This window comes from Rhinolophus ferrumequinum, chromosome 10 (genome assembly GCF_004115265.2).
Source record: "Rhinolophus ferrumequinum isolate MPI-CBG mRhiFer1 chromosome 10, mRhiFer1_v1.p, whole genome shotgun sequence".
Taxonomy (NCBI): Eukaryota; Metazoa; Chordata; class Mammalia; order Chiroptera; family Rhinolophidae; genus Rhinolophus; species Rhinolophus ferrumequinum.
In genome coordinates, this window is record NC_046293.1 from 22,403,273 (window position 1) to 22,430,751 (window position 27,479).

Consider the following 27,479-nt stretch of genomic DNA (forward strand, 5'->3'; position numbering starts at 1 on the left):
TGGATCATAGACCTCAATATAAGAGGTGAAACTATAATACTCTTAGAAGAAAATGTAGTAATAATTCTTTATGACCTTAGGTGAGGCAAAGGCTTCTCAGCTACAATAAAAGTATAAGTGGTAAGAGGAAAAACAGATAAATTGGACTTCATCAAAGTTAAAAACTTTGGTGCCGCACACAGTACCATCAAGAAAATTAAAAGACAACCTACAGAATAGGAGAAAATATTAGCAAATATCCTGGTAAAGGATTTGTATACAGAATATATAAAGAACTCTTACAACTCAACAATAAAAAAATAAATGACCCAATTTTAAAATGGGCTAAGGATCTGAATAGACATTTCTCCAAAGAAGATAATACAAATGACTATAATAAGGTGCCCAACATCCTTGGCTATCGGGGAAATGCAAAGCAAAACTTTAGTGAGCTACCACTTCACACCTACTAGGATGATTATAAAATAAAAAAGACAGACAATAATAAATGTTGGTGAGCATGTGGAAAAGTTGGAATTCTTATACACTGCTGGTGAACATGTAAAATGGTGTAGCCACTTTGGAAAACAATCTTGCAGTTCCTTAAAAGGTATACAGTTAGCATACAACCCAGCAATTCTCCTCCTGGGTGTATACCCATGAAAAATGCAAACATATGTATATACAAAAATTTGTACAGGAATGTTCATAGCAGAATTATCCATAATAGCCCCAAAGTGGAAAGAATCCAATGTCCATCAACTGATAAATGGATCTATCACCTGATGAATGGAATATCACTCAGCAATGAAAAATGTGTTGATACAAACTGCAACATTGATGAACCTTAAAAACAGGCTAAGTAAAAGAAGTCAGTCACAAAAGTTCACGTTAAATGATTCCATTTATATGAAATGTCCAAAATAAGCTTTTCCATTGGGACAGAAAGTAGATTAGTGGTTGCCAGGGGCTGTTTAAAAATGAGATCTATTCATTCTGCTTTATTATGGTTGGAATACACACTACTATTCACCTTTCCTGCATATTGACTTCCCTGCCTCTTTCCTTTTCAAAAAAATGTTTTAAACAGCTCATATAATATATAATATGAAGAGAGGGGTAAAAACCTAAGAGGATTTTGTCCTTTAGTGGTTATCATGGTGTCACCTCATTTTTGGCATAACAATGATGAGATGTTTCTCAGGCAGGTCTGGTTGTTAAGTTTTTTTGCTTTTTAGTAGAATTCCTGATTAGCAGAGGCCTTTTAAAAATTCCGTTAAAAAGTAACAGACACATTTCACTGAACTTTATTTGCAATAAACAAATAGGAAAAGAGGAGAACACAGTTCAGAACTCACAAAGCTGGGCTCTTATCAAGAGATCAGAACATAAAACTGGGTTTCCGATCAAAGGTTCTGTTTGGGAATTTGACTTATTTTATGACTATGACCAAGTAATTTCATTTGTAGCTCATGTTTCAACTTCCACAGCAGTGCACTGGTGGGAGATGCAGTTATTTCACAGGCCGTGTGCTTTGAAATGTAATTTAAGTGAGGACTTTTCATTAACTGACAAGTTGAGATGCCAAATACAACCTGTCTTGAGATTATATAGTGATGGGTGTATTTCTCCATCATTGTTTGACTTGGGTCAGAATCAGCATTGTTCTTAAAAGTTACAGATAATATAGAACTTTTTATTTTGTTTTGTTTTTTTAGCTATCTTTGACTTTGTTTACTTTGAAAATGATTGTAATCCGTTGAATCATTTTATAATAATTGCTTTTTTTTTACTTCTGTAGTTTTCCTACTTTAAAAGGTAAAATAGACAATACAGAGACTTCTAGAATTTTAGAATTCCGAAAGGCCTTAGTCATCAGTCTGACTCCCTACCTTTTCACATGTTGAAATCTCTATAACGAGCTTTTAGTTGTTTGAGTTTACATTTTCATGTTACTCAACCACATACTCAAAAGCAGTGCTCTGCTCTTAGATTCTCAGAACGTGGTAGCCACCCTGATAACACATTGGCTTCTTCGTACATACTGATTGCACAGTGGACCAGGCACCGTGTTATACACAGAAGGATAGAGGAGTGAATAAGATCAAAGACTAGAGGGAATTCAGACATGTCAGCAAATAGACGTGATCTTCTGGGTTAAGTCCTATAAATACTATACAAATAAGAGAATAATTTTGTCTTTTGGGAATGGTGGGGAGAGACTATCAAGGCAGCCATTGTAAAGGAGACATCTCTCCAGGGCGGTCATGAAGGATGAGTTGGAATATGACCGGCAGAAACCTTTGGGGCGAGGGGGAGGTGGTGAAGAGGGAAGGACAAGTATGGTATGCGGGGACAGACGTGCACGAGCAGAGCACACGTGCGAGTTGCAGGGTAGTTTCAATCTGGCTGGAGTCGGGAGAACACAGTTTGGAGGAGGAGGAATGAGACGAGTGAAGATAACTTAGTGAAGATAACTAGACACATTGTGGATTGTCTTATATATGTGGCAAAAGAAAGTTTAGTTTTTTTGCCCCTAAGTGATTATATTTGCATTTAGAACTATTGCTCTGGTGGCAGTGTAGAGAATGCATGCCGTGGGCTAGATCTAGAGCTAAGGAAACCACTTAGTTTACTGTAACAGTGTCGGCAAGAAATAAGGAGGCAACACTGAGGGAAAGGAACAATTCAGCTTTAAAGAAATAGTAAGAAGGACAAATCAACAGGACTTGATGACTCAGCTGTGATGAGAGAAGGGGGAGGAGTCCAGGTTTCTGGCTTTGATGAGTCGGTATCTGTAGTATCTAGCATGCAGGTACTTGATGGCTTCTTTAAAGAGTAAAGGTCGTCAGATGCTTGCTTTATTCTTTGTGAATTACACACCACTGTCTGATTATGCTCTTTACTGTCCTTCAAGATGTCAGCATGCTTCCGTAGGTGTCCTTATAAATAGTTATCTATATATTTGGATCATTCCCATTATTCACTTCTTGAAGGCTAGGGCTATTTCTTACTTATCTTTAATTCCCTCTTCTAACACCCACTTCCATGCCCCATCTCAGACCTACAGAATCTGAATTTCCAAGTTACCTGAGAATCTGGAATTTAAAAGCTGTCCGATGGTTCTAATGATCTCTATGTTTTCAGACTTAGCTGTAGAACAAGTGAATCAGCTGACAGTGGAGCTGTTTCCTCCTCCTCCTAATCTTGCTAGCAAATGATGAAGTAAAGATGATCCAGACTCCTTCCTCTTGGAAATGATCTCAGAATAAGAAGGGGGATAAGAAATACAAATTGTGCCTTTAGTGGTATTAGGAGAGAGCCAAAACCCCAAATCACAATATATGAGTAAGGGCTACCATTCCCACCAGGAATGTATAAAATGTCCCAGTTTCTCCACATCTTTACCAACACTGGCTTTTTCCTGACTTTTGATTATAGATAGCCATTGTGTGGGTGTGAAGGGCTAGCTCAGTGGGATTTTAATTTGCATTTCCCTGATGACTAATTATATTGAGCATCTTTTCATATACTTACTGGCTGTTGTTTATCTTCTTTAGTGAAATGTCTATTCATATTCATATCTCTTATGCATTTTTTCACTAAATTGATTACTAGAGTTATTTATGTATTCTGGATACAGAATCATGATTTGTAAATATTTCCTCCCCACCTGTGGCTTATGTTTTTATTTTCTTTATGGTGTCTTTTTAAGCATAACAGTTTTAAATTTATGAAGTTCAGTTTATCAATTTTTTTTCTTTTATGGCTCATGCTTTTGGTGTTGTATCTAAGAACTATTAGCCCATACCAAGGTCACAAGGATTTTCTTCTCTTTTTTCCTAGAAGCTTTATCGTTTTAGCTCTTACATTTAAGCCTATGATAGATTCTTAGTTAATTTTTGTAAATGTTGTCAGGTAGAGTATTAGTTCATCTGTTTGCTTGTGGATATCCAATTGATCCAGCAATTTTTAACCATTTGTTGGGAAAAAAAACTATTCTTTCTCCCACTGAATTGCCTTGACAACTTTGTCAAACGTTCATTGATCATAAATTTAAGGGTGTACTTCTCTCAGTTTCTTCTCATTGATCTGCTTATGTTCATGCCAGTACCCACCATTTCTCCCCCAAAATTTACAATCTCAGTTGAAAAACACACTACTTCATAGTCACCAGCCCCGGTGCTGCCCCTGAATCTCTGCCACACTCTGTCTCACTGACTTGCCATCCCACACCTGACATCTGATATACTTAATGTTTAAATCTTAGGATTTTAAAGTTGAAAGCTCAGCACTCATTTTATAGGTAACGAATGTCAGGCCCACTATAGTTGTTCTTCTGGTTAATGTATTTTTGTCCCCGGCTATAACAGAAACATACCTGCCTGGGGATAACATATTTATTACCATGGAGTCACTGCACAATTCTTTCTAACCCAGGCCCTGGCAGAACAAGGTCCTGAGGAGTAAAAAAAAAAAAAAAAGAAAGCAGTTCAGAGTAGAGATGGAAAACAGAAGAGTGATAAAAAGAAGAAAGGAAATAAATGGTAGATGCCAAAAATAAAGTACTCCTACTTGAAATTTTTGTATAGAGCTGATACACGTTTTAGGTGGCTCTACTAGACAAATGCTTCAGCATCTATAGTGTGCTTCAGTTTCTTTATAGCTACTGCTGAAACCACCACTTGACTATTAAGGGACCTCACATCATTTGAAAATGGAGCAGGCAGAGTCCAGGCTGCAGGTCTTTCAATGGTTTAGGTTTGTTTTTCATTTTTAATGCATTTCTTTTGGCTTTCTGATTTTAAAAAGATGTATTTTATAAATCTTAAACTTTCTAGCTACAGATAATATAGAGAAATCCATTACAATATTTAGAAAAGCATTGATTTGCTAAAATGTTTTTCAAAACAACAATTACGTGTGTGTGTGTGTGTGTGTGTGTGTGTGTGTGTGTGCGCGTGTACATAGTCCTAGTTAGGAGTGCATGTCTGATACTTGGTCTGCGAGATCAGGCTGTCCTTAAGATGCTTCCCGAGGAAGGTTAGCTGTGTGTAGTTTAAAAGACGAGTGAATGGAGTAGAGTATCTTTTGCCTCATCCTGTTGTTCAGTTGAGCAACACTTATCCAACCTGTTAGTCGCAATTATAGAACAACCTGTCTTATTAAAAAAGAATTATAACAAGGATAGAGATCGAAGTCATCTATCTAATTGTCCCTTTAAAGATAGTTTGTGATCTAAGGTTAAGTAACAAGGAAAAATGTTCTAGGCTAATTAGACTGTGGTGCACTGTGAATTCATCAATTGCTCTTTAAAGGTGATTTTCGTGAGACGTTGGTTTTATAGTCTACTCTGAATATTTTTCACGTAATAATATTTCTGATGAAAGGGTTAGGATTTCTTGATATTCTGTGTAAATTGTTCTGTAGTAAAATATGAAAACATCGAAGGGACAAATACACACTGCAAGATTAGTGGTTGCTCCTAGAGGAGGAGGAGAACTTTAATAGTATATGTAACAATGTTTCACAAAAAAAATTTAAACTAAATATTGCAGTCTGTTTGGACTTGTTAAATCTTGAGGAGATTGGAGGGGAGATATATGTGGGTATATGTTTAGCAGTGAATGTTTGTGAGGGTATGATTACCAGCAAATATTGAAGAATTTTTTAAGCCTATGATAGATTCTTAGTTAGTTTTTGTAAATGTTGTCAGGTAGAGTGTTAGTTCATCTGTTTGCTTGTGGATATAATATTATAGAAGAATTTCTAGGTTAAATATTGGGAAATATGGGTTCTCTTCTCAACTCTGCTCATAATTAACTCTGAATCTTGACAAATCCTTGTTTTAAGTGGGTCTTCTTTGGGATTCTTCTCTTGGTCCAATTCTCACTTGATATATTCTATGCATTTGATCTCATTCGCTTCTATGACTTCAACTACCATTTATGAACCAGTGGTTTTAAATATACTAAAAAAAAGTGAATCTAAAGATAAAGGTCTCCCTTATATTTACTATAACTGGCTGCCTTCTTATAAGAATATAAATGACTGTAATGAAAAAAATCTAAATTTTAACATGGTACAAAACCTTGAGGAATCCTCTCCCTCTTTACTCACTTGAATGTCACCAGTGCTTTAAGGGTTTTCATGTATGTATATAGAACATCAGCAGGCATACTTTTTAAAAATCATTAAAATGCAATTTTCTGAAGAGCTTTATTCATCATTAAACTGAATCTATTTTTATACCTTAATTCTAACACTGAAATTCTGGAAGCATGTAAAAACATTTTTGTCCAAATAAGGAACTAAGATAGTCCTGTGGACCCATCACAGTGACACTCAAGTAAACAGACATGCTAGGATAATCCATGATTTCAATTTAGCAAAGAAGACTGCTTCGCTACCGTGTATGTTTTTAAATAATGAAAAGTCACTACCAGGATTTTTTTCCTGTCATTTCATTAGTGACTGACTACTGGACTGTCACGGTCACTTTTTATCCCTATTGTGACATTGCTGTGTTCAGTTGCACTCTGCGTCCTGGTATTGCCAGTGTCGGCAGGAATGCGAAAGGGCCTCTCTTTCTAAAACAAGATCTGACATTTCTTCAAGAGAAGCTTCAGCATATTTTCCTTTTAATGGCAACACTCATAATTTTCACTTAAGATGTAATATCTAAAATGTTATAATTGCTTGTTCCTTGTTTACTTTCTTTTGCCCTTCACTGTGGAATAGTGTGCAGATCTCTCACCAGACTAGAAAAGGAGAGAAACTTCTCCTTTTTGCTAATGCCCTAGAGTCAAAGCCAGCTCTATTAGTTTTTAAGTGAAAACAACTACAGCGATCTAAATCCCTAAATATTGAGCGCTCATTTCTAATCACCTTTTTTTTCAGAAGTGTACATTTTTTTCTCCGTTAGAGTATTTAATTTGCACACAAAGCAGTACATATTTAAAGAATTTCATTTCGACTCTTTAGAATAAAACTGCCTTGACTATAAGAGCATATTTCTAAAAGGAATTTTAAGTAAATTGAAGGGAGCCTGTGGCTGCAATGTTGGGAATGTGTTTGTTATACACTGTGAAAAAGAGCCCTTTTCAGACTGCACTTGTCTGACTTGGAGTGGCTTTACTTAGGGTGAAGTTCTCTTATACATTTCTACTGGATATTCACTAATCTCACATTACTTGTGTGTACCCCAAGCACTCATGTTCAGGTAATATCTGTAGGGGTCATTGCTCTCGCAGAATGTGACTTGGCAGTTTTGAACTCCTGGCAGCTGTGCTTCCCCAAGGCTCTGGGGCTTCTCAGGAAAGTCCATCAGTCCCACGCTGATGATGGTAGAGGATTTCCGATTGCTCTCAGCTTCTCCTGTATCGTGGTTTAATGACCGTATCTAATTCTCCACGTTTGTCATTTGAGATGTTATATAGTATGAAATGTGTTCTAGTCGGGAACTTGTAAGTATCAGAGCTTGAATTTACATCTGACTAACTCAAAGATGGTCTTCATTATCCTTTTATGAGTTCATGCTTTCTTAATGCACTCTAATCCACAGGATGAAGATACTGGGATAAAAAGTAAAGTCCATTATATTGCCAAGGAGATCATGAGCTCAGAGAAAGTGTAGGTATCTAGTTTATAATTCAGAAGACTATTTGTTTCCTTACTGGCTCATTTAAAACATTTCTTTCATTGCTGTGTTTTACAGGTTTGTGGATGTGTTAAAACTTTTGCACATTGTAAGTATCTGCTAATATTTTATTGAAATCTAAGACTGTCTTTTTTACATCTTTCCCTATCCCTCAAAATTTTCAACATAATATTTAAATTAACATATATAGATAAATATGTGCTTTCTAATACATGGTTATGTTTTTAAATTCACACATATTTGTGAATATAGAAGTTTTCTAAAATGTATGTATCTCATATACGTGTGGTATACCCAGATGATTTCTGAAAACTAGAGAGCCTTTATATCTGTATCTCCAAAGTCTTCAAACTTTCTAACTTCATAATAAAGAGCTTTTAAAGTGATAATATTTCTTCTTGGGCATTTGCAGAAGTCTGCTATCAGCAGAATTTTGCACTAATATAAAGAATGTCATGATCAGTGTTAAATTCTGCTTTTCTATCTGAATAAGCTCCCAGAGAGGCACTTAAAATAGACATTTTTACAACTAACTTTTTGTAGTTCTATTTTCAATTTTTATAATTTCCAACTAGAATGAACCTGATAGGAAACAATTATGATACGTGTCTGACTGCATATTCATTTTTCTCATACACTTCTTTGTACCTGCACGTTTTTACAAGTTTCATTACGCACTGGCAGTTAAAGCGTTTTTAGTATTACTTTTCCAGTTGTATTTTGGTACAAGATATTAAGACTTAGCAAAAAGAAGGGGTGAGGTAGAGGAAACAATGAAAAAAGAAATTGAAATGAAAATGTACTTAGATGGTGTAATTATTAATGTTATCCTTCACTTAATTGCTAAGAAATGGTAGGTTCACAAAATATACACCCGTTTATGTCTCTGCAAAGAGTATCATTATCATCTGAACATTAAAACTGGGTTCCACTTAAGGATGATTCATATTCATCAAATGATTCCTTTGTGCTCTATACTTGGTATAACAGAGACACGGAGGCCTAATTCCTGTGTGAAAAATCTCTAGTTTTGGAAGCATTTTCTAAAATAATTCTTAACAATATTAATTTGTTTTGTGAAATTATTTTCCTGTGAATAGTTTCTCACATAACTCTTGACTATATTGGTAAGTTCTCTTTTGTAATTCATTTTTAAAGTCTATAGCACAATATTTGATCACCCAAATTTGTGAGTTTCAACTGTATTGTCATTTCAAATAGGTGACAATAAGCTTGATAAATAAATCACTTTTCAAACTAAATTCTACGTACATTTGCTGCTATGCCCTGAACCTCTCTATTGTATAAACAATTATAGGGATAAAAGAAAAAGCTAAACTACTGGAAAACTCAGAACGTATCTCTAGGATGAGCAAATTGTGTGCGTTTGACATTATTTTATGATATGCTGAAACAGAAAGACCTCTCCAAGGAAATTTTAATTATCTACAAGTTAATTGGGAAGCTCTATTGTTAACAAAGACAAAAGGTGCTATGGAGTCAGAAAGACTTGAGTTTGAACTTCTGTGCACTATTTCAGCAAACCTTGCATGGGACAGGCGTTGCGGGTTCTGCTGTGAACTGGGTCCCTGCCCTCACAGTGCTCAGTCTAGTGTAGTGCTTCTTACACCGCTGTGGTGAGGGACTGCATTTTAAAATTTCCAATCTATCTGGGCCAGAACCAATGTAAAATACAATAAAAATGTCATGGTCATGTCAGATTGACATAAAAGTTTTTGGTCTTTTAGTCTCTTTCTGACCAATATCTTCACAGACCGATAATGCTTTGTGGACCATACATTGAGAAGCTTTGGCTTAGTAGGTTCTGTTTCTTAACCAGAATTGTAGAAAGTAGTTTAACCTTTTGGGCCTTGCTTTTCCTCATACGTAAAATGGCGATAAAAATACCCATCTCTCAGGTTGTGAGGATTCAGTGGAATAAGGTATGTGAAGCCTAGTATTGCACATGATATACAGTAGATTCTCAAATTGCCTTTCCATTACCTTCTTCTCCATCTTTTAGGTCATCAGTGAATGGGAAGCATTCATTCTATTATTACCAGGCAGTTGACTTTTCACTTTTTCTAATGTGTGTTTTTGGGTTTTTTTTGTACTGAACTTTCATTTTAATGAAGGAAATTTTGATTCTAATAGGTAGTGAAGCAATCAAAAGCTTTACCAGTTTCTTTATTTGGTTATTTAAAAATAGATGTCCTGTTCTTACCTCTTTATTTTTGGAACAAATTATAAGCACTGTAAGAATGGACAATCAGATCAAAGTATTTCCCATATAACCTCAGATCCAATCGGATAGATGGCCTTGGGCTCTTGCCAGCTGCTTTTAAACAGAGTGAATCATCTATAACCCACCTTGACTTGTACATTCTCAAAACCTCCTAAGCCTTTAATGTAGGAGTGCGAGTAGATCATCTGCCAACCTAATATTAACATCCTGTCTGGTATGTGCAAATGTTAACTCAGCAGAGCCCAACTCTAAACAGCAGCGCATTAACCGGTATGAGCCATTACTAGGAGTGGCTCGGTACCAGGGTAACATGGGTGAAGCCAAGAGAGTCTCCTGCTTCATTCCAACACCCCGCCACACTATTGAAGCTCATATTTACTCCTCTACCAAAAGTACCCCAAACAGGGAGCGCGTGGATCATTTTAATTCTCAGCACTGCTGCTATCTGATTTCATCTAAATAAATTAAATTCTGTGTTATATGATAGACTATGTCTGCTTTAAAATATGTGAACAATACACTTCAGATAATCCAGTGGGTGTTTTTTGGAAATCAACCCGCTATCCAAGTGGCTTGGGAGAAGCTATTGTTTCAGTTAGACATAATTTCCGATGAATAGTTATCCATATTAGAGACTCTAGAATTGCGTTAATAGATCTTTCTGTGGTGACAGAAATGTTCAGTATTTGCACTGTTCTATATGATAGTCATATTTTAAAATGTTAATGCATCATTGTAGTTTACTGCATTTCTTTGTTTAGAATTTGATAAATAACTAGGTGAAATAGCGCATAGACAAAAATTTTAAAATCTAAACTAATGAATTTCATCATTTAAGTTATTACATTGGGAGGAAATAGACTTGGGTGGAGGGCACACAGTTGAAGAGCCAGTGTACTCCACTGAGGGCTTGGATTCATCTGCCTGATGTTTGTGAGAAAAGAATTGGTCCTGCAGAGCCCGTGGCAAGACTTTACAATAATGGTTTCCGTGGTACATACTCTATAGTATCTGCCATGAGTTCCTGGACTTTTTAAAAATGTCCAGTGTGCACATTGTCTCTAAGTCAATACTGTAATGAGTCCAAAGAGAAAGGAGATTCCTAAAAGTCAGTCTTTCCCTTTTTAAAATGGTAGTGCCATCCATATAGCTGCAAAAGCCAGAAGAGTAGAATTTGTTCTTCTTTCCTCCCTCTCACTCACTTCTCCAGCCAACCCACCAGCAAAACTGCTCATTCTACTTCCTCTTTACTGCCACCAATCTGTCATCTCTTACTCAACCACACCAGCCTCCTAACGGGGCTTCCTATTTCCATTCTTGCCCCATTCCGATCCGTTCCTTATACGATTTTTTTTCTTATAAAAATTTGAGAGTGATGTTCTTAAAATATATGTTAGAGCATGTCACTCCCCTGCTTAAAACTCTTTAAGTGATTCCCATTGCATTAAGAATTAAGTCCAAGCTACTTACCAAGGCCTGTAAGTAGGATGACCGTATGTCCATGCCTGCTTTGGGCAGTCCTGGTTGTGTCTTGGCATAATACTATTAATAGAGCTCCTTTCGCTTTCAAAAATGATCCACTTTGGACAGTAAATTATGGTCCCAGCCTCTAAGGTGCTCTGTGATTTGCCTCTGGTAATGAGATGAGACATTGTAGGAAAGTGGCATTTGCTCACTCACTTACCATGTTCTGACCATACTCACCACCTTTCAGTTCTTAGTTTAGTGCTCAGGTTATTCCTGCTCAGAGCTCTTGCTACGGCAGTTTCCTGGAATGTTCGTTTTTCCTTCATTTTGATCATCGCTAGTTCTTTCTTTATCCTTCTAGTCTGGGTTTAATATGGCCTCCTCCGAGAGCTCTTCTTTGACCATCCTTTTCTCTTTAACTCTCCTTGTTTGTTTTCTTCTTAGCACTTACTATAATTTGGATGTTTGTTTGTTTACTTGTTTATTTTTGGTCTTCTCTACTAAAATGTAAGCTACATAAAGATAGGGATCATATATTTTCAGCACCTACCATTGTTCCTGTTCACTGGAAGGCCCTCAGTAAACGTTTGTTGAATGACTGAATGTGACTAATGGGTTAGTGGTTAAGACTATGTGCTCTTAGACAAATTAGCCAAGCCTTGATTTTTTTTCTTCTGGAAAATGAGAATAATAATAATAATTAAATAAGGTTGATGTGATGATTAAATGAGATCCTGCAAAATAAACGGTCAGCACTTAATAGGTTTTAGACTAAGTGAAGGGCCTTCAATGTCAAGTGCTCTGTTATTCAGAATGTATTTATATAGATTTTAATCAATACTATTTACTTTTGATGTTATCAAGTAAGCTTTTAATCAAATCAATCAAAATAGTCTTTGTCCACGAAATATACTTTACTAGGTTTCTTTCTCCACTAGAAAGTAAGCTCCATGAAGGCAAAGATTTTTATCTGGTGTGTTTCTTATCACAGTAAATAGCTGTTGAAAGAATGATAGAAAACTGATGAGTAATACTTGGTTTGGTAAAACTTAATTATTTATATTTGTTTTCCCCTTTTGTGTCAGAAGTTGTCCAATCCAGAGATTGCTATTATATTGTATATACATGCACATTTTAAAGATAAAATACCTTAGACAGCTAATATAATTAAGTATAAATGAAACAGTATTTTGGGGTTTTGTTTTTGTTATCTAATTTTCTCTCTGATTGTCTAAATAGCATGATTTTAAAAAATATTTTGAAAGGGAATGATCAGAGACTTTAAGGTCTTTTGGACAAAGATGTACTTGTTAAATAGTAGTTAAGTGTTACTAGTAATTAAACATCTTTGTTCCACTAATTTCTCTAGGTTGGGGCATACATTACCTTGAAAATTTGAGAGGCTCTCAAAATCTATAGAGTGAGAGGCAAAGCTTCTTGGACTTCCAGATGTGTAGTAGTAAATAGAATATGTCTTTTATTTTTTAAAAAAAATGCATTATAAAACGAATAGAAGACTTCTTCATAGATGCCTCCAGTCTTTCCCATCTTAAAATCACTTCACCCTGTTCTGAATACTCTCTGTGTTTTGAGTCTTGTGAACCATTTATCATTTATTCTTTGGTTGTAAAGAGTCCTCCTTAAGCATCTATTGACATGGCTACCAAACCTTCACTTTGGAGCGGTTTCCTTCCTGTGAGGACTGTTCTTCACTGAATGAGGTGCATTGCTGAGAGCACCTTTGTCTTGCTGCTATGTTTGTTTTCCCCACCTTGGTTTGGTATTTCCTTCACTTTATAGGCCTCTGTTTCAGAGCTCTCTTTCCCCAGGCTTCCAGGGGCCTACAGATTTTAAATGATGTTCATGTGATCAGGTAGATTAACTTGCATTAAATCAATGCCATTTTATTGAGCATCTTTATGTGCTTTCCAACATGCTAACTATGTTGTATAAATTACCTGTTTTAATCCTTATAGCAACCCTATCAAGTAGATGTTATTTCTATTTTTCTAAATGACGAAAGGGAGCTGACTGCCAAAAGTAACCCACTACTGAATGGCAAGGCCAGACATGAACGCTGCTCTGTCTGAACCCCTGTGCTTAGTGGATTGTTCAGACTTGATGAAAATTGGTTTCTTGAGATCTCTAGCATGCTGATAGGGTATAGTGTATCTTTCAGTATATTAGTTTGTTTTCAGATTTCTTTCCGTTGGCCCAAGAAACCAGAGAAATTCTAGTTTTTCATCTTCTAAAGATGAGAATGAAGGTAGGTATTGGTCCTTTAAGATATATTACGATGACTACTTGTTATTAAGGGAGTTGAAGACTTGAGATAAAGGGTTGGTTTCAGTGATGTTTTATACAGTTTTGCATTGATGACCATGCACAATATCACTAGGTCTGAGCATATAGAGAAGTAGAAATACTTTCACTGGACAAATATTTTCATTTTAAAACAATGTCCAATTGTTAAAACGGGGACTTTCCCCGTCTGCTTTAACTTCATAGTTTCACACTCACTTCTGCATATTTATCAGAGCCCTTTGACCTTAGCAGCTGCTTTGCTTTTGCTTAATCTGCAGTGATGTTTAATGTCCTTCATGAAGGCTGGGAGCCCTGCAGAGCCCCCATCTCTCCATGTGTCCTTTGGTCTTTGTAATTCACTGTGTCAGGCAATGGTTAAGTAACGCCCCAGGTCAGGAAGCCCAGTCGGGACAGCTGGTAATTAAGTCACTTACTTCTCTTTGGCACTGAAGATACAAAGCCCGACCGAGGAACAAGGCCACCATCTGTTTTGTGCTTCGTTGCCTTAGATGTTCGTACTTGATTTTGTTTCCATTGATTTTGCTTAGGTCTCACCCAAGTAATCAGAGCTGGTAAAGCTAGTGTGTTCATACCTCAAAGGAACTGACTTTTTAAAAGTTGGTCTGGTTCTTAATTTGTGGTTTTCTGGGAATTATTAAGAACAATGTGATTATATGCTTTATAATTCAGAAGCCCATTTCTATTTCTAAAAATGCCAAGTTGAATAAGCACTTGGTTACTGGGACCAGAAGCTAGAGTGTAGGTGGTTCAGTTTTGCATAGCGACTCTTTGGTGGATTTGCGTTAGAAGAACAGACTGAATTGTATGTATTTGACATCAGTACATTTTGATGCCTAACAGTTTCACACTCTAACCCTTTTAACCCCTTTTAATTACCTAGCTTTCCCAGTGTGAAAAAGTATATTCTAGATCTAATTTTTGAAGTGCCAGTCCTGCGATCTTTTGTCCTCACTGATTTAGTCAAAGAAGTGTTAGTGAATTTAGATTCTTCTGCCCCAAAATAGCTTTACTTCTGGCTCTTAAGTGTCATCACACTTTCCCAAATTATCCCGGATGTCAGCATTTAGAAAAACAACCAGACATGTGTTGTAATAATCCTTTTTATTAAATTAAAAAAAAAAAAAAAAGATGTTTCCCCATTTCAGTGGCACCAGGTCTAGGAATGGTTGAGGTTCATGAAGAGCTGAGAAGTTAAAATTCTGTGTGTCATTCCTGTGTGAACACCTGGCCCTGGGACCATTACACATTCCTTTCAGGGGATGGTGGCCCTGAGGTGAAGGAATGAGATTGGGGCCATGGCTGCCGTGTGTGGTTCTGAAGGCCATGAGTTGTGAGTAGCACCTTTGGTGTGAGTTGGATTGGCCTGAAATAAGGGGCGCTGTGCCCTTTTCTGTTTTCAAAAAAGCACCATGAAGACCAGCTATTGCCCTGGTAGCTTGCTAAGAATAAATATCTTTCTGAGTCTCAGGAATAATTCGTAATAGGTAGCTGGATATAAATTCTCTAAATCCCTATAGTCTTTATAACATGTTCTTCTTTTGTTTATTTATTTACTAAATTTCTATTTTATTCTGACTTGCTAGTGATAATTTCTATTTTATTTATTTATTGTTATTAGTTTCAGGTGTACAAAACAATGTACTAGTTAGACATTTACACCACTCACAAAGTGATAACCTCCCTCCCCCCATCTGCTACCTCTCTGACATCGTATGTAGCTGTCACAATTTCATTGACTATTCCTTATGCTGTACTCCACCACCTGTAACTACTCATAATTTTTAAAAAGACATTCTGGGCTGTTGGTTCAGAATGCCTCTGGTATGCGACAGGGGCCTTCGGTTAGAGGTGGCCATCCCACAGGTCAGCCCAGTGTGGATTTGGCTGGTTCCTGTAAAATGTGTCTTAAATAAACAAGCTTCCTTTTTGGCAATGGTGACAGACGTATGGAATGCAGAGTTTAGCAAAAGCTATGTCAAACAGGGTTCTTAAGCTACGTAGCAGCTTAATGTCTACTTTCACTGGTGTGACTGAGGAAATACCTTCCAACTGGAAAATGAAAGTCAACCTGCTGCCAAGGGACAAACAGATTGATCATTTATTCTACCAGAAGAAGGCCAGTACTTGCTGCTTTGTTGAACATGGAACTCTTGTGTCTAAATTATATTAATCATTAAACTGGTAAAAAAAAAAATACTATAGAAGATGTTTAACTGTTGTGATTTGAATACATTTACAATTGAGGAAATTATTCGTGATATATAAGTACATTCTATAGTGCTGCATGATGGAAAATCTGTTATGACTTTCAAAGTGTTAAGTAGCCCTATTTTTTCCTAGTAAATGTGAGTGCTGATAGAAACAAGCTGTTGGGATGTGGAATTTGGCTGTTATCCATTTGGTTTCTGAAGATGTTTTGTGTAGTTTTCTGGATTAGAGTTTATGCAAGTTACAAATTCTTATTTTATATTACAGTAATTAGTTGTAAAAGTAGTTCTTTGGTTACTGTAAGTGGATGGCTCCTTTTTGGCTAATGTGATTATTGGGTAGATAAAGTTAGTCTCAAATACTGAGGCCTTAAGTGAAGGGTTTTTTTGTGTGTATGTGGTGGGGGAGTTTAGCATTTGTTGAGTGTAAGAGGATTTGACTTGTCAAAAATAGCCATACCTTAGAAAACGAATCCTTTCATGTATTTTTAAATTATATATGAGGTCTTTGTCTTTCACAAGAAGCATAAGAAATACAGTTAATGTGTGTATGTTGGAGGCAGGTGTTGAAGGGCTTGGGAGAATCAGTATCTTTTTTTTTTTCTGTTTATTTGATTTGCCAAGTGAATCCCTGAAGGGAAAGCAGTTGGAAATAAAGGTAAAGGAAGATAAAACCTGGTTGAGTCTGTTTTACCAACCATTACTTTAAGCTTTTAATTAAACTTACCATTTCTATAAAGGAACCTTTTTTGTTCTTGAATCCCCAAGATTGTGGAATAGATTCCACTATTGTTTTACTTATATCTTGAGGCCTACCCTCAGGGGATAGTGCAATCTAGACAAATACCAGTCTCCTACCGCACCCTCTCCAAGACTTTGGAACGATAGGGTAGGGTGGTGTGGACCTGTCTGAAAACATGTTCTAAATAGTCTTCTAGGAAAAAGTCAATGAAAAAGAGTATGTGAAGAGAAAATGTTTTGTTTGTAAAAAATGTAAATCCTGGTGAATTAATGGGAAGGTTGGATAGAAGGAGGGGAGAGTTAAGGTCCAGAGTTAAAATGTTTTGTTGATTCTATTTGCCAAGCACATTGTAGAAAGCTTTAGGTGCAAGATCTAAAGTCTTATAATCCATTTAACAGATGAGAGAGAGGAATGTGTGAATGGGGTCAAAAGGAAAAAAATAAATGAGCAATACTAAAAAAATTGCTTACTATTTACCTATTAATTTGTGACCACCTCCCCCCCAAAAATACAAACCTGTTTTAAAGAAGAAAAACAAACTCAATTTGGATGTAAATATAATATGTCATACAGTATACTAAAACTATACAGTGGCAGTGACAAGGCCAGACTTTAAATTCTAAAGGTTATCTGTTAGATAATACACAATTTATACCTAGACAAAGTACTTCAAAATTCAACAAATTATCTATAATCCTAAATATGACAGTTTAGAATGTAAAAAAAAATAGTATTCCTATTAAAAAGATATTCCTGAGGCTCCACACAGAAATTTTCATTTCTGTCTCAGTAGTTAGAATTAGATGGTTCACATGGCCATCCTTAGTTGAAAAGGAATCTGAAGAGAAACCAGTTTTTACGTAGGCATATTGCCCTTCCCTCCCTGAAGGAAAGAAAAAAATACAGACCTAGAAATAACATAACAATCATTGTTAAGAGAATGTCACTGGTTTTCTTCAGAAACTTTATTTTTCTGCCTCAGCCATATTTAGGTTTCCTTCTTACATACTTTTCTGGACAGTTTTCTTTTAACCAATGAATGAGTACTGTGCAGTAAAATAAAACCTTTCTACTGGAAAATCATTTTGTTCAAATGACTTGGTACAAGCGAAATGCATTGTTATTTGGCTTTACTTTTAATATTAAACAAAAAGATAAGGAAAACGAGGCTAGCTCAAGGAAACAGTTAATCAGGAGTGAGGGCGGGATCCAGTTTTCTCTGGGTATCAAGAATGTGCCACCCTCCACATACCTCACCTAGAATGCTCCAGTTATTGGGAAATGATTACTGAAAAAGTGCACAAAGGGACTTTTCCAGAATAAAATTAGTTAAGATGGCCCAGGGGCTTTTAAAATAAATGGATTGTCTTCATGTAGCAGTATTGGAATAATTTTAACGACTATTTAAAGTTGCAGTACAATTTCTAGACTCCTCCTTGGTAATTGCTAAGTTTGGAGCTCACACTAAAAGATTTAAGAAAAATATCACACAGTCTGTTTTAAAAACAAATATCTACCCCCGGGTACTTTTTTTTTTTTTTTAATTTCCTGTGTTTGTAAGTGGGATAGGAGGAAGTGGGTACTTTTCAATGTGTTCTACAAGAGAAATACAGTTTTGCCATTTATATTGTTTTAGGGTAGAAAGTGACTAGGGAGAACTTTTTATCAAGTTATATGTGTATGCATGTTATTTTTCCTCCTCTGGATTGTAATAGGATTTCCGGGATGCCGTAGCACATGCTTCCAGGCAACTTGGAAAACCAGTGATTGAGGAGCGCATCCTAAATCAGATCCTGTACTACTTGCCTCAGCTGTATGAGCTCAACCGGGATCTCCTGAAGGAGCTGGAGGAAAGAATGTTGAACTGGTAAAAAGGGACTGTTCAGCTTTCCCAGGGTTTCCAATTTTCTATGAAGCCATAAGGTCTCTGCGTGTAACTGAGAGGTGTTATTCCTTACATGGAGTTGTTTCAGTATATTGAATTTTCTTAGCATTTACCTATAGATTGATTAGTTTAGATGGCTCAAATCCACAATCTTTGAGCACTCTGTTCGGTGCTATAAATGTTAAAATTCTTTGGTAATGCTGTCTTCAATGCAAGAAGGGCCCATAATCAGCCTATTTAACTTTTTAAGTGACTTGGTAATCAAGATTTTTTAAATTGAGGGAGTTTAGTTGATATTTTCACATTGGAAAAAATGTTAAATGTTTTTGATCTGTCTTTTCTGGAGCTTCAAGTTATGAAACTCTCTTTGCATTTTGGAAAAGAGGCCATACATTGAGATCATTTGATGATTTGGTTGGTTGGTTTAGAAAATTTACATGTGTCTGACATCATTGTAGATGCTGTAGATTTCAGAACAGGAAAAGCATACCAAAAGGTTAACAGCTTCCACTGGGCTGTAAAAAGTAAGTAGAAAGTTTGGTGACAGCTTTGAAAATATGTAGAAAGTTTGGTCTAGGGGATTGAATTAACTGTTGAAGTCCATGGGGAATCCAAAAAGTTTTGAATGACAAAACAGTATCACATATTTTCATGATCACTGTTTCCCTCTAAGCTCTCTTTTTATATAATCCACGGCTTGTTTTGGAAATATCATGCCTTTGCTTGTTGGGAAAATATGCTAGATAAGCAATTAATACTTAGTTGCAGTTTAAGTATAAAATAATCCAGACTTAAGGACTGAGGAATGACTAAAAGGTAGTTTTTAAAGTCATGATAGAAGTAAAATATATTTACAAAGAATTCCTGTACATACTTCATCATTCTTATAAAAAGTTATCTTAAAAATTAATTGGAATTGGCTTTAAAAATGGGCATATTTACGCAAGCAAGTGGAGACTTACATATATTTTTTGCTTGTACTAAAAGTTTTCTCAAGTTTAGATCTATAGATGTTCTGTGTTAAAATATTAAGCATTCCTAAGAGACACACTAACTTAAGGGACAGTTAAAACAATTATGGGAAAAGTTTTGCTTGTTATATATATACTAACAAATTTTTTCTAATCCTTGGAAAATATATTTTCTATTTATTCAAATAGTTTTCTCTCAGTGGTCTTTCAGGTAATACATTCTTTGGTTTTAGTAGACTTTCTGAAGTAACATTTATGTTTACATTGGCTTTTAATAACAATTGATCAGATCTTTGATTTCTGCGTTCAACTAGGTTTTGAATACCTACTGTGTACAAGTCACCACGCTAAACATGCAAGCAGTATCACAGCACACAAAACACACAAGGCTCTTGCTCTCATGGAGCAGACATGTTAGTGGGAGAAGCACCAGACAAACATACACAAAAAAAGCAGTTTCTGATCTGCACAGACATAAAATAGAGTGCCGTGCTATTGAATGAAGATTGGATGGCTAAGAAAGGCTCTCTAAAAATGCAGAGCATTTAAACTGATATCTGAACAAAAAGGAGGGGCCAGCCTGGGTTCCATATTTCCAGGCATGTGGAACCATTCGTAAAAGTTTCAAAAGTGGTAATAGACTCTATATGTCAAAAGAATATGAATAAGGCCAGTGTCTTTGGAGAGTAATGAGAAAGAGGGAATGAAGGGTGGGCTGGGTCAGAGAGGTAGGAGCAGTAGCACGGTGGGTCTTTGTAAGCCCAGGTAAGGCGTTTGATCTGATACAGGTTCTTCTGGCTACACAGAAGAATGAGATGGTAGAAGGAGGTAGACCATCTTTCTGGCAGAGTCCAGGAAAGATGTGATGGTGGTTATGGAAATGGTGAAAAGTAGGCATTTTGGGATATGTCTCACAAGAAGAGAAAAAAAGATGGTTTGGATATGCAAATTGTCTCATTGGATATATTTTGGATACAATAATGACTGTCTTTTTATGTTCTTGCATATCACTTCTCTATCCTTAGGACAGAACAACAAAAAATTGCTGATATTTTTGTAAAGAAGGGACCGTATCTGAAAATGTATTCCACATACATCAAAGAATTTGATAAGAACATAGCTTTGCTGGATGAGCAGTGCAAGAAAAACCCAGGTTTCGCTGCTGTTGTTAGAGAATTTGAGGTATTTTTGTTACCATCTAATGTTGAACTTTTGGGGGGGGGTGGTTTGCTTTTAAAACTTTAATAATTTGTAGTCATTGAAAATAAACCTTGCAAACAAAAAGATATTAAAATATAATCCCTTCAAAATCAAAGTGGGAATTGAACAAATTAAATAGGGAGAAATCAGTGTCTACAAGATTTAATTTTGAAAATGTTACACATTGGAATATTATAATGGGTCTCTTTTTTTTAATTTGTGGTAAAATACACATAAAATAAAACTTAAGCATCCTCACTATTTTTAAGTGTACATGCAATAGTGTTAAATACATTCACTTTGTTATGCAACCAGTCTCCAGAACTGTTTTCGCAAAACTGAAGCTATTCCCATTGAACAACTTCCCATTCTCTGCTTCCCCCAGCCCCTGGCACCCACCATTCTACTTTCTGTCTCTATGAATTTGACTGCTCCAGGGGCCATTTCTTATTTTTAGCTCAAACTTTCCTTTTATTCTTCTAACAACTAATCTACAGTCATAGATGGGAAATATAATTTCTTCCCCTTAAGATGAATAAATAACAAGTTTTAGTGTCAAAGTTAAGAAAAATGAATAACATGTTTATTGTCAAAGCTTTGTGTTTTGACTCAAAGCTATGAGGGTACAAGCCTGATTTGATTCATGATAAAATGACATAACGCGTCTTTTAAAAAAATTAGTTTTTAACTAAAATTTTACTTAAGTCCCCTCCCCAATTTTTGGTAAAATGTGGGTTAATATATATGTTAGTGATTATTTCTGTTTTGAAACTAAAAATATGAGTGAATTCCAGTCACATAAATCTAGAAAAATTTCAGGCATATTACGATATTGCTTATTTCTAATTTACACAGTAGACAAATAATTAAACTTTTAAATTGTTTGCAGTCTCTTTTTGTTCTTCTTTACCTCTGCTGATGTCTTCATGCTATTAAGAAAGGAAGTGTGAAATATATAACTATGGCATGGATAATTGATCCAAGTTTTCTTCAGTGTCCAAGGAGTTCTGTTGCCTTGGCAGCGAAAGAGAACATGAGACAGGAAAGTTAGATGCTTTCTTAACATGTATTATCATTATAATTTCATAATTATTCTGTGTACCAGACCCTGGAGCTGGCTAAGAAGTGTAAGACATCTTAGCATGAGGGACATTTTCATTTGGCTATTTAGATGCTATCTCACAATAAATTCCTGTGATAGAGAATGGGGTGAAGCTCAGAAATGGGCATATGAAGAAAAAGAGCTTTAAAGGCAGAATCATATATCCTTGTGGTCAAGTCAAAATGGTTCCAGATCAAATGTTCCTATGTACACTGTGGTTTGGGGACTGTCTTTTATAACTAGTCACCTGAGAAAAAATTTTGCATTCTGCAGGCTTATTAGAGAACAGATGCAAAACTGCTTTTCAGGTTATCTTTAATTTCTGCAGTTCTCCCAGAACTACCTGTTGTTACGAGTATATTGATAGGCTGTGCCTATTATTTGAATCCAATTCCCACTAGTTCTATTTCTGCCACCTTATTTTGAAGACCATGCATTTCCTTCTTGGTCGAGGGATGTTTATGTTTATGAATACATTAGCAAATGCTCTTCTAAGTGGCAGCTGCTGAGTAGGATGGGCTCTAATTGGCTTAGAATGTAGACTGCAGCTGCCACCCTCTGTGAGAGGGCTGTGAACAAGTTTTCCCAAAGAGTCAGCGATACGAGAAACCTACCGTTTCCCCGAAAATAAGACCTAACCAGACCATCAGCTCTAATGCATCTTTTGGAGCAAAAATTAATATAAGACTTGGTCTCGTTTTAATATAATATAAGACCAGGTATAATATAATATAATATAATAAATATAATATACTACCGGATATAATATAATACCAGATCTTATAATATAACTTAATATAAGACTGGGTCTTATATTAATTTTTGCTCCAAAAGACACGTTAGAGCTCATGGTCTGTCTAGGTCTTATTTTTGGGGAAACACGGTACCTACATGAGAGGGTGAGCTACGTGTGAATTGGCCATGGTTTTACTCTCAGCATCGCAGCTGTGCCTTAAAATAAAGGGAGCCTCTCCATGAATCTCCTTCCAGAGCTGCTGGCTATTTAAAGTTTGGCTTGCTGGGTCCCTGAATCTGGGACTCCTGCTTCTTAGAAAAACGTTTGTGTTTTACATCATCAGATTTCTTTTCCTTTCAGATGAGCCCACGCTGTGCTAATCTGGCCCTCAAGCACTACCTGCTCAAGCCAGTTCAGAGGATCCCCCAGTACAGGCTGCTGCTGACAGGTGGGTGTCTCTGGCAGTTTGCCTCTCTTTTTCTATCACTCCAGTCACACCTTTGCCTAATATATGGATTTATAGGTTGCTTAGAACCTCAGATACACATTGCCCGAACTGAACTTCTTTCAGTTCTTTTGTCATCCCCATGGCGAATTCTCTGCTCTGGGCATTCATACCCGTTAATTCCTTTTGCTCAGAACTTCTTTTACCATCCCAACCCCACAATCCTGCATCATTTTACTTGATTAATATTATTAACTCCAAGAGGGTGCTTTCCCAGCCACTCAAGAATGAGGTTTATATTATGACAATTATAGTACTCTCTACAAATGTGGTCAAGGAGAAGGGGAATTATAGGCTTTATATTTGTAAATAAAAAAGAAACTTTTTATCAAAAAAATAAATAAAAGAGGTTTAGAGGGTCACCACGCTCACGTAGATGTATATCAACTATCATGGGCCTAGTCACTTCAGAGGGTTGTTACCGGGATTAACTAATGAGCTGTGAGCGTGGAACACTGTGTGGTCATAGTATATATATACTAAGTAAGTGTAGCTGCTGTTCGTAGTAGTAGCGTGGCCATATCATCATCTTCATCCTTAGGCCTAGGCATTGTTTTCTATGTCTTCTCCTTGACAGTGAGCTTCAAGATTACAGGTCTGTAGGTGTCTAGATTCCACTGTAATTATAAAAAGGGACAAAAAAAAAAAAAAAGGGAAGAAAATATATTTTTAAGAAACTTATGATTTGAGTGAAGGCACACATTGAGCTCAGGACTTTTATTATATTCATTGGCTCTCTAAATCTTCACCATAGCCATGCGTGTATCACAACATTTACACAGGTGAAATAACAGGCTTTTAGAGATTACGTGGTTTTGCATCACAAACAAGAAAAAGCTAGTATAGTCTCAGTACCAAGCATAACACTGAGTTCCTATGGGGTGTTTGCTGAAATGTGTTGGATGTGCAGTGACTTAATATACATACATAATGTGCATTAAGAATTTGGTCAAAATGGACAAGAACATTGAAATGCCACTACAACTCTAAATTCAATCTGTTGTAGTTTTATGTACATAGATTTTAAGGTACTTAGTTCTTGTTAGTGTTCTTAAGAAATGGTGTGCATGCTTTTATTTTTAACTTAATCCCTTTCTCTTTAACCAAGAGCTATATTGACTGAAGTAGATAAATCCTGGAAAGCCAGGATTTCCTGATTTCCCTTCAGGCAAAAGCTTCATGCCTTCCAAGCTTGCCAAGTTGAAAGACAAACTGCTTTCAGCCCCAGGACTGGCTATGCTAGGTGTTTCTACTTAATTTGAATTTCTAACTGGGAATCAGGCACTGATTTCTCTCTGGAATGACATAGGCAAACCAGATAATTTGAGGATATCCTGTCCATCTGTACTTTCTTTCCTCTGCTTTTGGCTGAGATTTAGAATACACAGGACAAAAGGAAGTACCCATGCATGCATTGTGTTTTGAGAGATAAATTCAATGCTGTATCATAAATGAGCTATTGAATGGCTTAGGTATTTCTACAGCTGTCAAATGAAGTACTGTTTTTAGTGGCAAAAGACAACTGTGGTTTTAAAAGCTATGATTTTGTCAGGATGGAACAAGGTGCTGAGATTTTCATGTAAAAATATTATTTTCCCACTCTGACCTAAGTAAAAAAAATTACACATTTATTGAATTTAGGTTTCATGCTGAGTTTGATTTTAATTGATTAATGGTGAAATAGCAAAAGTTATTCTCTTTCAAAGAACAGCTTTTATTTGTTTTATAATGAATATAATGTGAGCTTGGGGTTATTTTTAGTTTTGAGTTATTTTCTTGTTTAGTCTTAAAGCCATTTCCCCCTTTCTTAAATTGGAAAATCTTCATTATTTAAATGATCCACAGTATTATATATAGTAAAACCCTCAGTAATTGTGGATTTATTGAAGGGTAGAGATGACAGATGTCTTGTTCAAGGTTGAAAAGTCAGGACTAAAGTTAAAGAAAGAACATCCTTTGTAAAGAAATAACATAGACTGCATATTCTTTGTCCGTCCTGTACCTTTTCTTCCATTTATTCACATTCTCCCTCCAAGCCTGACCTGATGTCCTCCATGCCCTTTGAAGCCATCTCTGATTCCTGCAGTTCTCTTAGACCCTTGGTACCAGTGCAGTGTGACGTAGTAAATATTTACCTGATGCTTTGTGAATGTGCTAATATTTATACGATTTTGAATACTGGTTCCTTAATTTGATTATAAGGTCAAATTCCTTAATTTTTAAGGTCAAGAAGTGAGTCTTTTACTAATAATTTAGTGAACCCCAATATATGTGTGTCAGTTTTGGATACCTTAGAAGCTGCTCAGGAAATAATTTTGGTTGGTTTTAAGCTAGGTTTAAAACATCTCTTTAACCAAAATATCTTTAGCCTAAAGGAAACATTGAGATAGAGAATTTCAGAGATGTTCTCTTCTCAATGAAAGACACATCCAGAGAGGTGAAATGGCCTGCAATTAGGGGCAACACAATTAGTATTAGTTAAAGTACTTGTGGTCATATAATCCTAAGGAAATAGAAGATTTGATCCTAAGAATTGGTTTTATTTTTATTTAAAATTCTCACTTCCAGTATTTATCTTTTGTGATGTTCTAATTGCTCCCTACTTTTGCAAGGTATTTCTATTGTTGGTATAGAAGTAGCCCTGTCTAGTCATTTAAATTTTTAGAAATTGGATTTTAAATCTTAAATTGGCATCTATTCAAACATGTTAATTAACTGCGTCCTCATCCTTGGATAAACAAGCTCAATGATTTAATCCTTGGAACAACCTTGTGAAGCAAGTACTCTTATTTCCATTTTAGAATTTGGAGTAAATCCAAGTACTGGAGCAGAGAGGATTGAAGATTATTTGAGGCAACTCCTAACAACTCTGATTTATTAATGAGTTTCAGTCAGAGAAAAGGAAGGATTCCTGCCTGACTCAGTGTAGTAAATTTGTGCCTGCTTGGTTTCTTGGGAGGAGAAGATTGAGAAATGCAGAGATGAAGCAGATAAGATAGCTTCTTTTGGAATCTTTTCTTATACAAAGGTGAATGGAAATTCCCAGAGACAGCAGTCGGCCCCTGCTATTCAAACAACCATCCTATTGTCTTGCGCGTGTTCCTCAGAACATAATTTGGGTTTTGTATTGGGCATTTTACTTAGGGTAGCTCTTCCTTCATTGTAGTAAAAAACTTCCAACTAAATTAAGTGATTTTTTTTTTTTAAACAGAAAAACTTGTAAATTTTACTTTTATGTTGGCTACTCCAGGCCAATTGATCAAGCCAGGTTTTTGAAATGTGTGGGTCCCAGAACCCTCTTGGAATTAAGAGAAATGGGAATCTTGGGGCAGCAGTGAGGAAGCAATAAAAGAGGCCGACACTGCTAGGAGCAGCATTGTTTTTGTGCTGCTACTTATTTCCTTCTTCCTCATCTCTTCAGGGTAAAGACTATCTTTATTGTCCTAACTCAGCATCTGACATAGATTCTGGCACATAGCAGGGACTCAATAAACTCAAAGGCTTAGGAAAATAAATGTTGATTTTTTTTTTTTTTTATAAGGTTCAGAAGCCCTATGCAGTGGTGCCAGTGGATGTTTGGTTGATAGATGGGTGGGTGGGTGGGTGGATGGATGGATGGATGGATCAATAAATTGCTTTTCAGAATAAAAATAATCCAGTTACCCAGGCACAAAGTTGTGGAAAGGACTCTGAAATACTTCCCTTTCCTCATCTTTCGTCCCTGACCAGTTTTCCTCTGCCTCTGCTTCCTGTTCATTCCATTTCCCTTGTTAGGCCCCAGGCCAGGCCTTTCTAAACTCACACCAAATTGTGGTAGTATCTTACTACTGGTCATGCCACTTCTGATCACTTGGTCAGGTAGCCTGGCGCATCATCACTTCATTTCTTTCCCAAGTACACCATAAAGGAGAAACATCCTCCTGTCTTCCCTTTACTCTTACCATTCTAGCTACCTGGAGATAGAATCAAATCCTACAGATTAAGGGCTCAGTTTCACAAGTCTGCCCCTTCCCCCAAACTTCAGCTGCCAATCACAAGTTCCAGGTTGTCACCTGTATTTCTGACTGACCAGCTGTTAATCTGAGTTCCCATGATCCCCTCCTTGGGTTCGATAATTTGCTAGACTAGTTCACAGAACTCAGGGAAACACTTATTTACGTTTACCTGTTTATTATAAAAGCATATGATAAAGGATACGGATGAACATCCAGATGGCGAAAGACCTAGGACAAGGTGTGTGGGAAGGGCCAAAGAACTCCCATGTCCTCTCCAGGCCCGTCCCTCTCCCAGCACCGCCTCGTGTTCAGAAAACGGGAAGCTTACCAAACCCCGTACTTCTCGATTTTTATGGAAGTTTCATCATGCAGGCACGACCTATCATTGACTCCTCTTCGACCCCCCTCTCCCCTTTTTGTAGAATGGAGAGGAGCTGAAAGTTCCAAGCTTCTAATCGTG

At 36.4% G+C, this 27,479-nt stretch overlaps 1 protein-coding gene across 1 annotated transcript in view; it reads left to right on the plus strand.

Moving 5' to 3' along the window:
* Window positions 1–27,479, plus strand: part of FGD6 (FYVE, RhoGEF and PH domain containing 6) — a 96,649-nt gene that overhangs the window by 35,991 nt on the left and 33,179 nt on the right. Inside the window, 5 exon segments of the mRNA XM_033116565.1 lie at window positions 7,544–7,611; window positions 7,697–7,727; window positions 18,341–18,492; window positions 20,507–20,663; window positions 22,880–22,967. Of these exon segments, the coding sequence (XP_032972456.1) occupies window positions 7,544–7,611; window positions 7,697–7,727; window positions 18,341–18,492; window positions 20,507–20,663; window positions 22,880–22,967 (496 nt within the window).